This window comes from Chiloscyllium punctatum, chromosome 13 (genome assembly GCF_047496795.1).
Source record: "Chiloscyllium punctatum isolate Juve2018m chromosome 13, sChiPun1.3, whole genome shotgun sequence".
NCBI lineage: Eukaryota > Metazoa > Chordata > Chondrichthyes > Orectolobiformes > Hemiscylliidae > Chiloscyllium > Chiloscyllium punctatum.
Window position 1 is genome coordinate 90963975 of NC_092751.1, and position 13789 is coordinate 90977763.

The window sequence follows — 13789 nt, forward strand, 5'->3', positions numbered from 1 at the left end:
ACACTTAAATGGTGTGGAAACGGCTTATCTTCAGCAATGAACATTAGTTCAGAAGTAAAACAATTTGCAGTACTTTGACAAAGGATTGTCAGTCTTAAATCTTAGTTTTTACAAGTGCAGGCTGACCTACTGAATATTTCAACATTTTTTTGTTTAATTATAAGACTTTTGGCAGTTGCAGCATTCTATTTCTGCAAATTCATTTGCTAGCATCAGTGTGACTGAGGCCAGAATAAGTTTATGCAATGCATCAATATTAATCAATGACTTTTATTTTGTTTAAAGCACTGACTGTTCACATTTTGATCAAAACTGGACAATTATTTTTCTATATTCACAAACATCTCAAAGTGTCTTCAGTATGGCATTAAACGTTATCATGATCTCAGCCGTTCAAGGTACCAACCTTCCTGCTGGTGAAGGAGCCCGTCTCATGCAGGACTGCTACTCTGAATGGTGGCCACCACGTGTGGAATTCTTTCACCCACTGGTGCATCACAGTTGCTGGGCAAACAATGACCACAGGACCCAAGCCCTCATATCTTAAATTAAAAGAAATAATGAGTCACCAACTTTAATAAGCTCACTGTTCATAAATCCAACATGCTGACTTTTCAAAAAATCCATTAACACAGGCTTTTTGTTTCAATGGTCAGATGCAATGTACATATCACTAAGTTCTGATGCAGACAAAGGTTGCTGCTGTACAAAACAGCTGGTGGTTCTCCAGGGCACAGCTACGCAAAGGCAACAGCTCGCAAAAAAAAAAGGTATAATTCTACAGGGCAATAAAGTACATCTGCATTATGCTGTCTTTTTAAACACAGACTGACAGTATTCAAAGATATTCATTACTGTGTAAAAGCTGTGGACACTGCATGCTGCCAAAAGTGATTTTATGCAATATTTAATAAACTAAGCTACTATTTATATAGGCAATTTAAAATTCTGTTGATACAAACTATTGATATTGAGGCATAAGTGAGTTTGCAAACAAACCCTACTGTGAAGGGTAACCTTACGCAACTTATCGACTCATGACATCACATGTTTCTCATCTGTAAAGTGAAGTATAAATGTTTTGCCTTTCATAAAATGTGTTACATGTTTAATTTCTCTTGCCCTTCAGCTTCTGCATCTCGTAAAAATTCCCTTTGATGGTTGTACTAAAAGAATTAAAGGAATATTGTAATTGAAATGTCATTAAAAATTCACGAGTCCCTCCTACAACAGCAATGCAACTGATGAAATATTAATTGAGCTGCACAGACTGACAGTCTGCAGTGGGGTACTTGCCTGTAATTTGAGCCTCGTGTCCTTATCTTGCTGTAGCTCAGGCCTGCCAAGAAGGCAATTATCTGAATGGTCTTGCCCAGTCCCATTTCATCCCCCAAAATTCCTCCTGCCTGTTGGCAGTGTAATTCCCAAAGCCAACGAACACCTGTCTGCTGATACCTGGGTGCAGCAAAATGAATTATTTTTAAAAAAGCAAAATATAATGAAATACATTCATAAATGAATTATCTACTATTCTACAATTACTAATTCAATTCAAAACCAGAAACAATAAAGATGCTCCATGCCAGCCCACTGTGACAATATTTGAATCACACTGCAATTTTGGTGCAAGGACAAATGTTTCTTCAGATAAAAAAAAAATGCTTGAAAGTGCAATTAATTTGACAGAACGCATTACAGAACACTCTTTGTTATGTATAGTTTCGATTTAAGTCTTTGTCAATATCTCACAAGCAATAAATCCCATGTTTATGAATATATATTTCTCCTAACAATACATGGCTTAATAGATTTTAAAAGTGGGCACTGAACTTTTCAACTAATTTGCTAAATGCTTCATGATCCATGTCTATTCCATTTAGAAATGGTTATTAATTGTTTTAATGGTCAATAAAGGTAAGTAAGGAAAATATAGAAGTGCGTAGCACCCTTTCCCACAGTGACATTAAGTGATGGTATTGAAAAGTGTCCAGCCCAAGACTGAAATTACACATCACTTTGTCTCTGCATTTGATGAGAGCCAGTTAGTATATTCAGATCAATTAACTTTAATAAAATTCAAAGTCACTAGCTCTATCACTCTCAATAGTCAAACATGTTGTCCTCATATTCTCCCAATTTGTTTGTTCGACAGCACCTAATGTTGTTCCCGTGTTAGCTGCAGTACAGCCTGGTTACTTCTAAACTGACTTTTGCTTCTTAGTCAGAGGCAGACAAAGAGCCCACCATTATAAAAAGGCATGTCCCTTTCTGGAAAAAATTACTGCCATTGCCACTACCACACACCCTGCAACACTATCTATATCCCAGAAGAGTCATTATGACTTTACGTACTTGTATAGCTTTCTCCAAAAGAAGCCAGGCACCTTGAACCCCTCATCAAATTCGGCATCGCTTTCGTCAGACTCTGCACCTTCGCCATTAGCTTGCTGCTCTGCCTTTTCCAGCAGCCTCTTCCTTTTCCACTTCCTGTATGGCGATCAATTAGGTTACCGTTAGCACAGAAATAGTGTGGTAATCTACCAGAATAACAACATTGCTTTAATGTATAGCATGCATGGCATGCTATCCAACAGTCAACTAAAAATGAACAATGCCATTCTTCACTCTCATTTGATGGGGAGGAACCAGACAGCCATAGCTCCTTCACAGCTTCATGGCAGTTTTGCTTTACTGACCAAGACTGAACCAACATCGTAAACAAATTATTTGGCCATTATCAGACAGCAATACACACTAATGCTTAGAGTTGATTCCAGAGCATTGTATAAGTTCTAAATAACTTCAAACAGGATATTAAAAAAGACAATACACCATACACACCGCATCTAAAATACTCAGTGTATCAACAAGTTTGACTCTGTAACTTTGCAAAGGCTCTAAAACAATTTACGATCAGCTTTGAACAAACCATTGTGCTGTGTTGTTTACCCAAAAATCAATACGACTTTCCTAGACTGTTGAGATGTCGACCCAATACATTGCTGCAAGATGCACTCCTAACAAAAGCATACTTAATTTAAATTCAGCTAACATGTGCGTTAATGGATATGATGGAAGGTGATTAGCATGATTGGGATGAAACAACCCTCCACCTTCTTACTTTCTCCTTTTCATTAAAGATTACTGTGCGTGACACTGTAGGACTTTGGGTGAATTCCATAATTTGGTTTACATTGGACAATGACCATAAATTATGCAATTTTCAACTGTTTTAGCACAGTAATACACAATGAAAATGGAGAAAAATTCAACTGACCAGAAATTAATTATGATGGATAAGAAATCCTAAAGGTTCCTGATTCAATCCCGGGTTTTGGCAAAAGCAGAATTGCTTGAGTGCTCCCTCCTTTGTTTAAGGGACGGCACGGTGGCTCAGTGGTTAGCACTGCTGTCTCACAGCATCAAGGACCCGGGTTAGAGCCCCACCTCCGGCAAATGTCTGTGTGGAGTTTGCACATTCTCCCCACAGCTGTGTGGGTTTCCTCTGGGCGCTCCGGATTCCTCTCACAATCCAAAGATGTGCAGGCCAGGTGAATTGGCCATGCTAAATTGCCCAAAGTGTTGGGTGCATTAGTCAGAGCGAAATGGGTCTGGGTGGGTTACTCTTCGGAGGGTCGGTGTGGACAGGTTGGAACGGAGGGCCTGTTTCCACACTGTAGAGAATCTAATCTAATCTAATCTATGTAACACAGGACAGCTTTATACAACAGTACCAAGGAGGACACAATGAATGCAGAGAAAATACTCTAGGAAGAGAAGACAGTTAGGGACGGTGACAGATAGGTAAAATGGAAAGCAAAGCATACAAGGAACAGAGTGGAGAAACAAAAGGCTCATGGCATTTTCAGACTCCGTGGTGTAGTGCTAATGAAAAATGCACTGAAAACAAAGTCACACTGGATTTGCAAAATTGCAAGAAAAGTTCTAGTACAGCAGCAACCAAACAGCCTGACTTGTTTAATAGGCACCCATCATAAACATTGCATAGAGCGCTTAAACTGCTTAATTCTGATTTATAGAATGCAACACAAAATTAAACGTCTGACCGTCTGAAAGACCAAAAACAATCTCAATCTAACCAACCTGTGGAAGGATTGCTACGTAAACTTACAAAGAGATATGAAGAACAGCTAACAAAGGCACCAGAAATTGCAAAATCAAATGTTAAAAAAATGTTCAGAAATCATTTATCTTCACAGGCAAACTCGATCGATGAATGATGGATGTAGAGTTTATTATTTAATTGCTGTTCTGCTAAACTTTGAGTTCTTCCCGTTTAGATTTTGACAATTCTGATTACCCTGCTCCATGAAAAGAATTGCTAAAAAAAGAAGAATAAAACAAAGAACTGCAGATGGTGGAGATCGGAAACAAAAGCAGAAAGTGCTGGAGCATGTCATCAGCATAAATACCACCGCTTCCCAGCTGCTTTCAGTTCTGATGAAAGGTCATTGGACTGGAAACGTTTACTCTATTTTCCTCTCCACAGATGCTGCCAGACCTGCTGAATTTTTCCAGCACTTCCTGTTTTAGAATAGAATATAGTAGTTGTCTCAATTTTATTTCAAGGTGAGAGGTGGAAAGTTTAAGGGGGATACACGCGGCAAGTACTTCACACAGAGGGTGGTGGGCGTTTGGAACGCGTTGCCAGCAGAGGTGGTAGAGGCAGGCACGGTAGATTCATTTAAGATGTGTCTGGATAAATGCATGAGTAGGTGGGGAGCAGAGGGATACAGATGCTTAGGAATTGACCGACAGGTTTAGACAGTACATTTGGATCGGCTCAGGCTTGGAGGGCCGAAGGGCCTGTTCTTGGACTGCAAATTTTCTTTGTTCTTTGTTATTAGCCTCAAGTTATAGCCTGTATCAGCCAAGGTAGGCTGTTCAGAATGTTTTAAGGTACCTCAGGCATGAACCAAAAGTTTATACAAAGTTTTATCGCATGTCATTAAAATAGTTCTGAACTATAGAGAGATTGATCGCCATCATCTCAGATTATATTTGTAACAAAGAAATGGAGGTAGGTTGTGTTTCTGTCACTTTTTTATTTATTGTTTGTGTCAGGTGGGCTACAAGGTACAAAGCAACCAGTTATGATTGCTGCCATGAAGTCAATTTGTAAGCAGAGATTATACAGTTAATGTAAAATCGTGAATTATGGAACACTGCAAAACAAGCAGAATATGGCAGGCAACAGGCAGCAAGTCCAACAAGAGCAACAAAGGGAGACGACACACCAGTGCTTGAGTATAAAAGATGGGGAAGACAGTCAACAATTTTTTCAAAGGAATCACAGAAAACGGCAAGTGAAGGACATAAGCACAGTGATACTGCTAATGTAAAGGTAGAGCTGATGATTTATAGGCTGTAAACTCTTTAAAAAATGAGGAAGAGCTAGAAAATGATGGGTAATAGGCACGGGTCCTTCATTCAAGCTGTGGTAAGCTTTAGAAAGCCAGTAAGGGAAATAAGACAGTCTCAAATGGGATGGGTTGCAGTGAAATGTGAATGGGAGAAAATGGCAGCGGTTTAGAGCCACTAATGGAAGAAAATGTTGGAAAAGAACTGCCTGAAAGAAAAGCAAAGGAATCTGTAACGGGCCTAGGGCAACAGAAAGGGAACCATGAATGAAATTATTTGCACAAGAGAGATGACAAGGACAGATTTAAACACTGCGTAATGATGGAGTTTTCTGACTACAGGAGAAAGAATATGATGGAAAGAGAGTGAGTGGACATGCTCCAACGAAGATTGGCTTGGAACCACCTTGCTCTGGATTTTAAATGGTACTTCTGACTGCAGCAATATTGCCCACCTGGTCACAAGGACACCAATAAATCTGCCAACTTTCGACTAGTTAACTCATTAGTTAACAGTTGGCCTTTACACCTACACTTACCATCATACTTTGACAAGAATAAGACTTGGCAAAGGTGAACTGTAATGATTTCATAAAATTAGCATGACCTTTGTGGTTTTTATTCATTCAGGGGATGACGGCATTGCTGACAAGGCAGCATTCACTGCCCACCCCTAATTGCTCAGAGGGTAGTTAAGAGTCAACCACATTACTGTGGGTCTGGAGTCACATGTAGGCCAGACCGGGTAAGGATGACAGTTTCCTTCCCTAAGGGACTTTAGTGAACCAGATGGGGGTTTTCCAACAATTGACAAATGGATTCAAGGTTATTATTCGACTCTTCATTCCAGACACTTACTGAATTTAAATTCCACCATCTGCTGTGGTGGGATTCAAACCCAGGTCCCCAGAACATTATCTGGCTTAATAGTCCAACAATGATACCATTAGGCCATCACTTCCCTCATTTTTCATGGAAGTAGAAGGCTTAATTCTAAATCTCATTCCTGATGGTGATGAAATGGCCAACAATCCAGCCGATTAGCCATACCAAATCGCTACCAAGAAAATAAACTGAAGAACAAATCAAACTATTATCAGTAACACTGACACTGGACACAGAGATATCTTTGGTCCTACTTGTCCATGCCAACCAGATATCCTAAATTTATCTAGTCCCATTTACCAGTATTTGTCCCTTATCCCTCTAAACCTTTCCTATTCATGCACCAATCCAGATGCCTTTTAAATTTTATAATTATTCTAGCCTTGACTACATCCTCTGGCAGTTCATTTCATACTCTCACCACCCTCTGCATGAAAAAGTTGCCCCTTAGGTCCGTATTAAATCTTTCCCCTCTCACCTTAAACCAAAAGACGAAGGGGTGTCCTGAATTAGCCACATATCTCTAGTCAAGCTGTTTTACCCAAAAATGATGCAAATACAACCTGGCTTACTCTCAGCAATCAGCCATTGTGGCGCAATGGTAGTATCTCTACATCTAGGTCAGGAAGTTGGATTCAAGTCCCATCTGCTTCAAAACATGGACAATGGACCTGAAATAAAGGAAAAAAAAAACAAAGAACTGCGGATGCTGGAAATCAGAAACAAAATTCAAATTGTTGGAGAAACTTAGCAGGTCTGGCAGCATCTGTGGTTAGAAAGCAGAGTCAACATTTCGGTCCGGTGACACTTCTTCAGAACTAATGTTAGCTAGGAAAAGGTTGGTGTATATGTTGAAGATGGGGTTGGGGAAGGGAGGAATAAACAGTAGGAAATGAAACAGAGACAGGGCGACTTCTTTGCAGAATATCTTGAGTTCGATTTGAAAAAAATGACCCCGAGCTTTCTGTTGTCTGCCACTTCCACATGCCACTGTGTCTCAGGCTTTGCTACTGTGCTCCAGCGAAGCTCAGTACAAGCTGGAAGAATAGCACCTCATTTTCCACTTGGGAACGCTGCAACCTTCTGGACTCAATATCAAGTTCAATAATTTCAGTGTTTGAGCACCTTCGCCCACTGTCTTTACCCCAAACCCCACAAACCAGACCTTGACACCTAATGGGCTGCTATCACAAATAACCCATTGCCAGCCACTCGTGGCCCTCGCTTGCAGCTAGAGATTTTCGTTGGCTGACCTTTACCCATTCCTTCGCCTGCCCAATTGCTTTTCTCTCTCTCTCTCTGGACTCCATTTCCACCTATCACTCACTCTACACCCCTCCCTCCACCCCAACTTCAATATATGCACCTGAGCTAAAATCAGTTCTGAAGGAGGGTCACTCGACCCGAAATGCTAACTCAGCTTGCTCTCCACAGATGTTGCCAGATCTGCTGAGTTTCTCCAGCAATTTCTGTTTTTGTATCTGAAATAAAGAGGCTGCCTTTGACATAGGGCAACACAGGGCAGTCTCTGACATCAACCAGCATTAGTCAAAATGAGGTCACTGGGAATCTCCATCAGCTGAAGTAATACAACTACATGGCATTTACTCGAAGATGTGGAAAACTACTCATGTATGTTCTGTACACAAACGGTAGGGCATACAACCTGGTCAATTACCATCCTATTGGGCTATTCTCGGTTCATTCGTAAAGTAATGGGAGAAATTATCAACAGTAATATCAAGTAGCACTTGCTTAGAAATAACGTGTTCCTTGACGTTCAGTTTGAATTCTGCCAAAGTAACTCTGGTCCTGATCTCAACACAACCTTGATCCAAACATGGACAGAAGGACTAAATTCCAGAGGAGAGTTGAGAGTGACTCCGCTTGTCATCAAGACTTCATTCGACCGACCGTAGCATTAAGACGACACACATAGCACGACACAGGGTGGTTGTGATTGTGAAGGTTACTATCTCATCTCCAGGACATAAGACCATCAGAAATAGGGACAGGAGGAGGCCATTCGGCCCCTTGAGCCTTCTGAGCATGGCTAATCCATCATTCCTCAGACCTACTATTCTGTCCTGTAACCCTTAGATTCTTGATCAGTACAGAAATTATCTCAGCTTTAAATTCATTTAAGGGCTCTGCCCCCCCAAAGCTCTCTGTGACAAGGAATTCCAAAATCTCTCAATCCTCTCTGAGAAAGAATGATTCCTCATCTCAGTCTTAAATTGGTGCTCCTTTATTCTGACATTACACCCTTTGTTCTGAGATTCTCCCAGGACGTGAACATTATCTCAGCATTTACTCTGTGAAGCCCCTTAAGAATCTTATATATTTCAAGGAGATCACCTCTCATTCTTCAAACCTCCAGTGTGTGGAGTCCCAACCGGTTTAGCATTTGCTCATAAGACACTCCCCTCCATATCAGAAATCATTCAAGTGAACATTCTCTGAACTGACTCCAAGAAAATGAGAGACCAAATTGCTCATCGTACTCCAGATGTGGTCTCACCAGCACCATGTACAGCTGCAGTAAGACTTCCTTACTCTTATACTTCAACCCCCATGAAATATGGGCCAACATTTGATTCGCCTTTTGATTACCTGGTCACTGTGCTAGCTTTCTGGATTCCTTGCACAAATTCCCCCAAGTCCCTTTGTGTTGCAGCTTTCTGCAGTTATTCTCCATTTCAATAATACTGTTTTTTTGTTCTCCCTTTCAAAATGAACAGCATTGCATTTTCTCACTTTATATTCCACTTGCAAACATTTTGCTTACTTTTTATTTAATCTATCAATGCTAATGTCTCTGTAGGTGTTCCTCAGAGCAGTGTTGTAAGTCTAACTTTTTTCAACTGCAATGATCTTCACCCCATTATAAGGCCAAAAGTGGGCATGATTGTTGTTAATTGCACAGGCTCAGCACTACTTGCAACTCCTAGTCCATTTTTAAATACAGTAACTCAAGATTCAGGTTGGAGCTGACAAATGGCAAGTAACATTTATGGCACAGAAGTGCCAGGCAATGGTCAACTACATCTGAGAGAAACTAATCACTGTGTTAACATCACTGAATCCCCCATCATCAACCTTCTGGGAGCTACCAATGACCAGAAACTGAACAGAACTAATCATATAAAAACTCTGGACACAACACAGGTCAGAGGAGTGTAATCCTGCAGCAAGCAACTTATCCCCTGACTCCTTAAAGCTTGTCCACCATCTACAAGTCAGGGGTGTGATGGAGTATTTATTACTTGCTTGGATGAGTACAGCTCCAACAGCACTGAAGAAACTTGATACCATGTAGGACAAAGCAACCTGCTTGATTGACTACTTATCCACAAACATGCAGTTCTACACCACCAACGCGTAGCAACAGCAGTGTGTACCATCTACAAGATAAACTGCAGAAAATCACCAAGGCACCTTCGATAACACCTTCAAAACCTACAACTACAACAATCTATAAAGACAACTGTAACAGATACATGAGGACATCACTATCACCAAAGGCTCAATATGCTGTCAAGACCTAAATCCAAGCCAGCTTAAATAAAGATTGAATCCTGTGATAATGGCATAAATCTGACCCATATGGGCCATCCAGTCAACTGTCCTGACTGGGCTCCATGCTTCCTCTCCTACCAGCTTTACTGTGGCAACATTCACTTTCACATGCATGTTCTAGTCTTACAATCATGTGTTGAAAGGATTTATAACTTGACACTCAACCTTGCAAACACACATTATAAACATACCTTCCATAGCCACCAAGTGCCAGAGTGGGAATTGAGTGTGAAGTTCAGGGGCAAGGATTTTATTGCTGCACTACAAGACATTCCAGGGTAATTGGGGATGAGCAATAACTGCCAGCCGTGCCACAATGGTTCACATCCTGTAAACAATTAGAATGTAGCAATCTCATCATGTCCGAGAGAGTATTAGATGCTGAAGTGCATGGCAGTTAAGGATACTTTGAGAAAGCCTATCAAAATTTGGATGGGTTTGTTGAGCTACAGTTCTTAATGTCCTGTTGTACAAGGAAAGCCTCCCATATCCTCAGCACTTCGGACTTCCTATTTTGAGAAAGAGAAGCAACGCTAGCAATAAGCTACTCGTTTTCTGCACTGAAACCATTCTCAGTCAGACTCAGAATTACCCTTATCTGAAGAAAGGCTGTGAGCTGCAGAAGCTGAACAAAAATGCTGGGAAATAAATTTGCCACTCAGATTTGCATAATTGCATTCTACAGTACTTTGTTACTGATCGTAATGCAGAAGCAAAGAGCTTGTATTGTTCTTACCCAAGATTTAAAGTCCTGGAAGACCAATAAGGGCAGATTTCAGAGCAGTGAAGGCAGTTTCATTTGCATTTTCTGTTTCTTTTAGAGTATAATATCCTAACATTCATAAGCAGAAACTGCTCCACTATAAAAGGATAATAAGAACTGGAATTTGATTCTTAAGTGTTATATTTGCTGGCTCCATACTGTGTTTTTAATATTGCTCGCGTGTTTAAGCAATTTCTCATCCATTTAAAACAACACAGCATTCTCAGCTGACTTCTCTAATTCAGTAGATTAAGATGTTCAATGCAATTGGCGCGCCATCTTACTTTAATGGCATAACTGAGTGGATTTAATTGATGTGTCTTAACTGTCATAAGACATGCTTTTATTGGCACAGATATCATCTAGCAAAATTAAGATTGATAAAGCTAATTGTACACTGGAGTGAGAAATTAAAGGTGTGCACAGAGAGTTTCAGATAGTTTCCCTCGTCCAACTCCCAGTTTGGCCATTTTGACAAGTATGCACCCTCACTCATTTTAAGCTTTCACAAACACTTGGTATGTAATTAGTTTGAGAGATTAAAAAAAAACTTCAAATGTAAGGAATATACATTACAATATAAAATCAGAATGCTGAGAATGTGAATTAAATTAGTCATTTGGGAAAAGTGAAGCTTGAAAGACCCAAACTCACACCTGACATAGTACATAAGTAAAGCTTATTTGATTGGGAGCACAAAGGGTGTAGAGCTAGAGCTAGTTAGTTTCCTCTGACAAATATCTAGTATTTTTCTGCATGCCAACATACTTAAGGAAGCACAGGATTCTTGAACACTGGTCAAATTCTCTTAGAATTTATTAATCATTTGCTTTTTATTGAATCAATTCTGCCTAACCTGAAAGTTCAAACTAATAAACAAGAATATTGTAATAAGGACACATATTGAATGGAATATTGTTTAATGCTACACAAGTATACTGGTATACAAATGTTTAACATCTTGGGCATATTAATGTTGTTGTGCTTTGGCAATAAATGGGGGACCTCATATTTTGTTTCAGATGAATCATTAGCTAGGCAAGAACAATAATTGTGATTTTGGAATTTCAATCAGTTCTCTTCATATGACATTTATGGCCCTCATTTTTTTTTAGATTAGATTACTTACAGTATGGAAACAGGCCCTTCGGCCCAACAAGTCCACACTGACCCATCGAAGCGCAACCACCCAGACCCATTCCCCTACATTTACCCCTTCACCTAACACTACGGGCAATTTAACTTGGCCAATTCACCTAACCTGCAGGTTTTTGGACCGTGGGAGGAAACTGGAGCACCCGGAGGAAACCCACGTAGACACGGGGAGAAAGTGCAAACTCCACACAGAGTCACCCGAGGTGGGAATTGAACCCGGGTCTCTGATGCTGTGAGGCAGCAGTGCTAACCACTGTGCCACCCACGGATAATAAAATCCATCAAGTGGATGTCAGTGCCAAAAACCAAGAGTATTCCTAAAATTCATAAATCATGAAAATGGAAAGAAAATACATTGCTAAGTAATTTCATTGCACTTTTAATTCACTATACATCATGATCCATAGTAAAGCTATTACTTAAAAATGTTTTATATTTATGGTGGTACATCGTTAAGTTCATTCAGTTGCGCCTGTTTCAGTGCTGATCGATGTCTAGTTGCAAAAACAGAGATATGGTGATGATATATATTTGTAGGGTTCAGGGAAGAGAAGCAGAAACTTAATTAACACTTCACCGGCAAAGTTTCTCCAATGTTAACAATATGGTAGAAAAGACAAAAGATTTAAAGGTGAAGTTTAGCAGGATCAAGTTAGCAATACAGCTCAAATATAAAGGTTAAAAAATGCACAAAATTATAAATGATAGTGTGTTGCAGATTAATTTTTCACAATAAGGATAATTCATTATGATAATTACTGGAATGAGCTAGAATTTATTTGCAACTGAAGTACATCACACACAGGATGACTGGACGCACTGTGTGTACTCTGCCACTAGAGGTCACTGCTGCATAATATTCAATTCCTCTTTCAATCTGCAGTCCCAAGCTAACAGCTATCAGCCAGATTTGACTGTTTCCCCAAAAACTGTCCTGTTATTGCTAACCTATGGAGTTGGCTAACATGGGAAGAAATTTAAATGGCTTGTAAATGGCCATCAGAAATGCAAATATTACATGTTGTATTTACATTACCATTCATAAACTTTCTAACAATTACTAGAAACTTGAAATCACGTGACAGGACTTTAGGACAGAGGGTTACAAACTAATGGCCAGCACCTTAGGAGTTGTGAGATTTCTACCTTAGTGAGCACAGTCACATAGTTTCAGTTTGTTGCTTCAAATTACGACAACGGCACTGCTTTCTTCTGAAATAGAAACCAAGGGCTGGAGAAACTCAGCAGGTCTAGCAGCATCTGTGAGACTGAATCAAAATTAATGCTTTAAGTTCAATATGACCCTATGGGTTTATCTTTGGAACCAAAGAAGAGTCATTAAAAGTCATGTTTGACTCAAAATGTTAATTTTGTTTTTGATTTCATGGATGCTGTCCAACCTGCTGAGTTTCTCCAGAACACAGTTACGTTTTCAGATCTACAGCACATCTAGTACTCTGCTTTTATTTGGTTGCTTTCCACAAGTAGTTGACACTGCCTTTTGGAATGAATGAAATCTAGATATCTCCCACACAAAGAAGTTTGAAAGCAATTTCTTTTATACTCTAATTCACAATCTTGAACTAATTTATATTATACTCCAAATCTTTTTCCACTGCTACTGAATACATCCACCTTTGTTTAAAATGGATACCAATGTTTTCATTTAAGGTTTTATTTTGAAACTAACTTCAAATTTGAAATCTGCCTCACAGGTGATAACTAAGATGCACTCTACAGCAAAAGAAAAACAATGTATAGAATCAAAAAGTTATAAAATTCATAATTCTCTTAATTTCAAGTTGCTTCATTCAAATTGTCAATCCTAGTTGAAATTCAGCAAAATTACATCACTGTGTTGTTTTATTCAAAGCATTTAACTCAAGCCAAATAATTTTGAATGGTTTCAGTAAAAAGAACCTCTTTGAATTAAAAGGAGTAAAATGCGATTGCTACATTACCAAAAGTAAACTTTCAAAATGAATTGAAAAGTTAAAACTGAAACCTATTTACATTATTCGCCTTT

At 39.4% G+C, this 13789-nt stretch overlaps 1 protein-coding gene across 4 annotated transcripts in view; it reads right to left on the bottom strand.

Annotated features, from left to right (window-relative positions):
- The window catches only part of ercc6 (excision repair cross-complementation group 6), a 56611-nt gene that overhangs the window by 28870 nt on the left and 13952 nt on the right, over nucleotides 1-13789 (bottom strand). For all 4 annotated transcript variants that reach the window (XM_072583202.1, XM_072583203.1, XM_072583201.1 and 1 more), the window contains 3 exons: nucleotides 2353-2487; nucleotides 1297-1455; nucleotides 407-542 (listed from right to left, as the gene is read on the bottom strand). In XM_072583202.1, the coding sequence (XP_072439303.1) occupies nucleotides 407-542; nucleotides 1297-1455; nucleotides 2353-2487 (430 nt within the window). The remainder of the gene's footprint in view (nucleotides 1-406; nucleotides 543-1296; nucleotides 1456-2352; nucleotides 2488-13789) is intronic.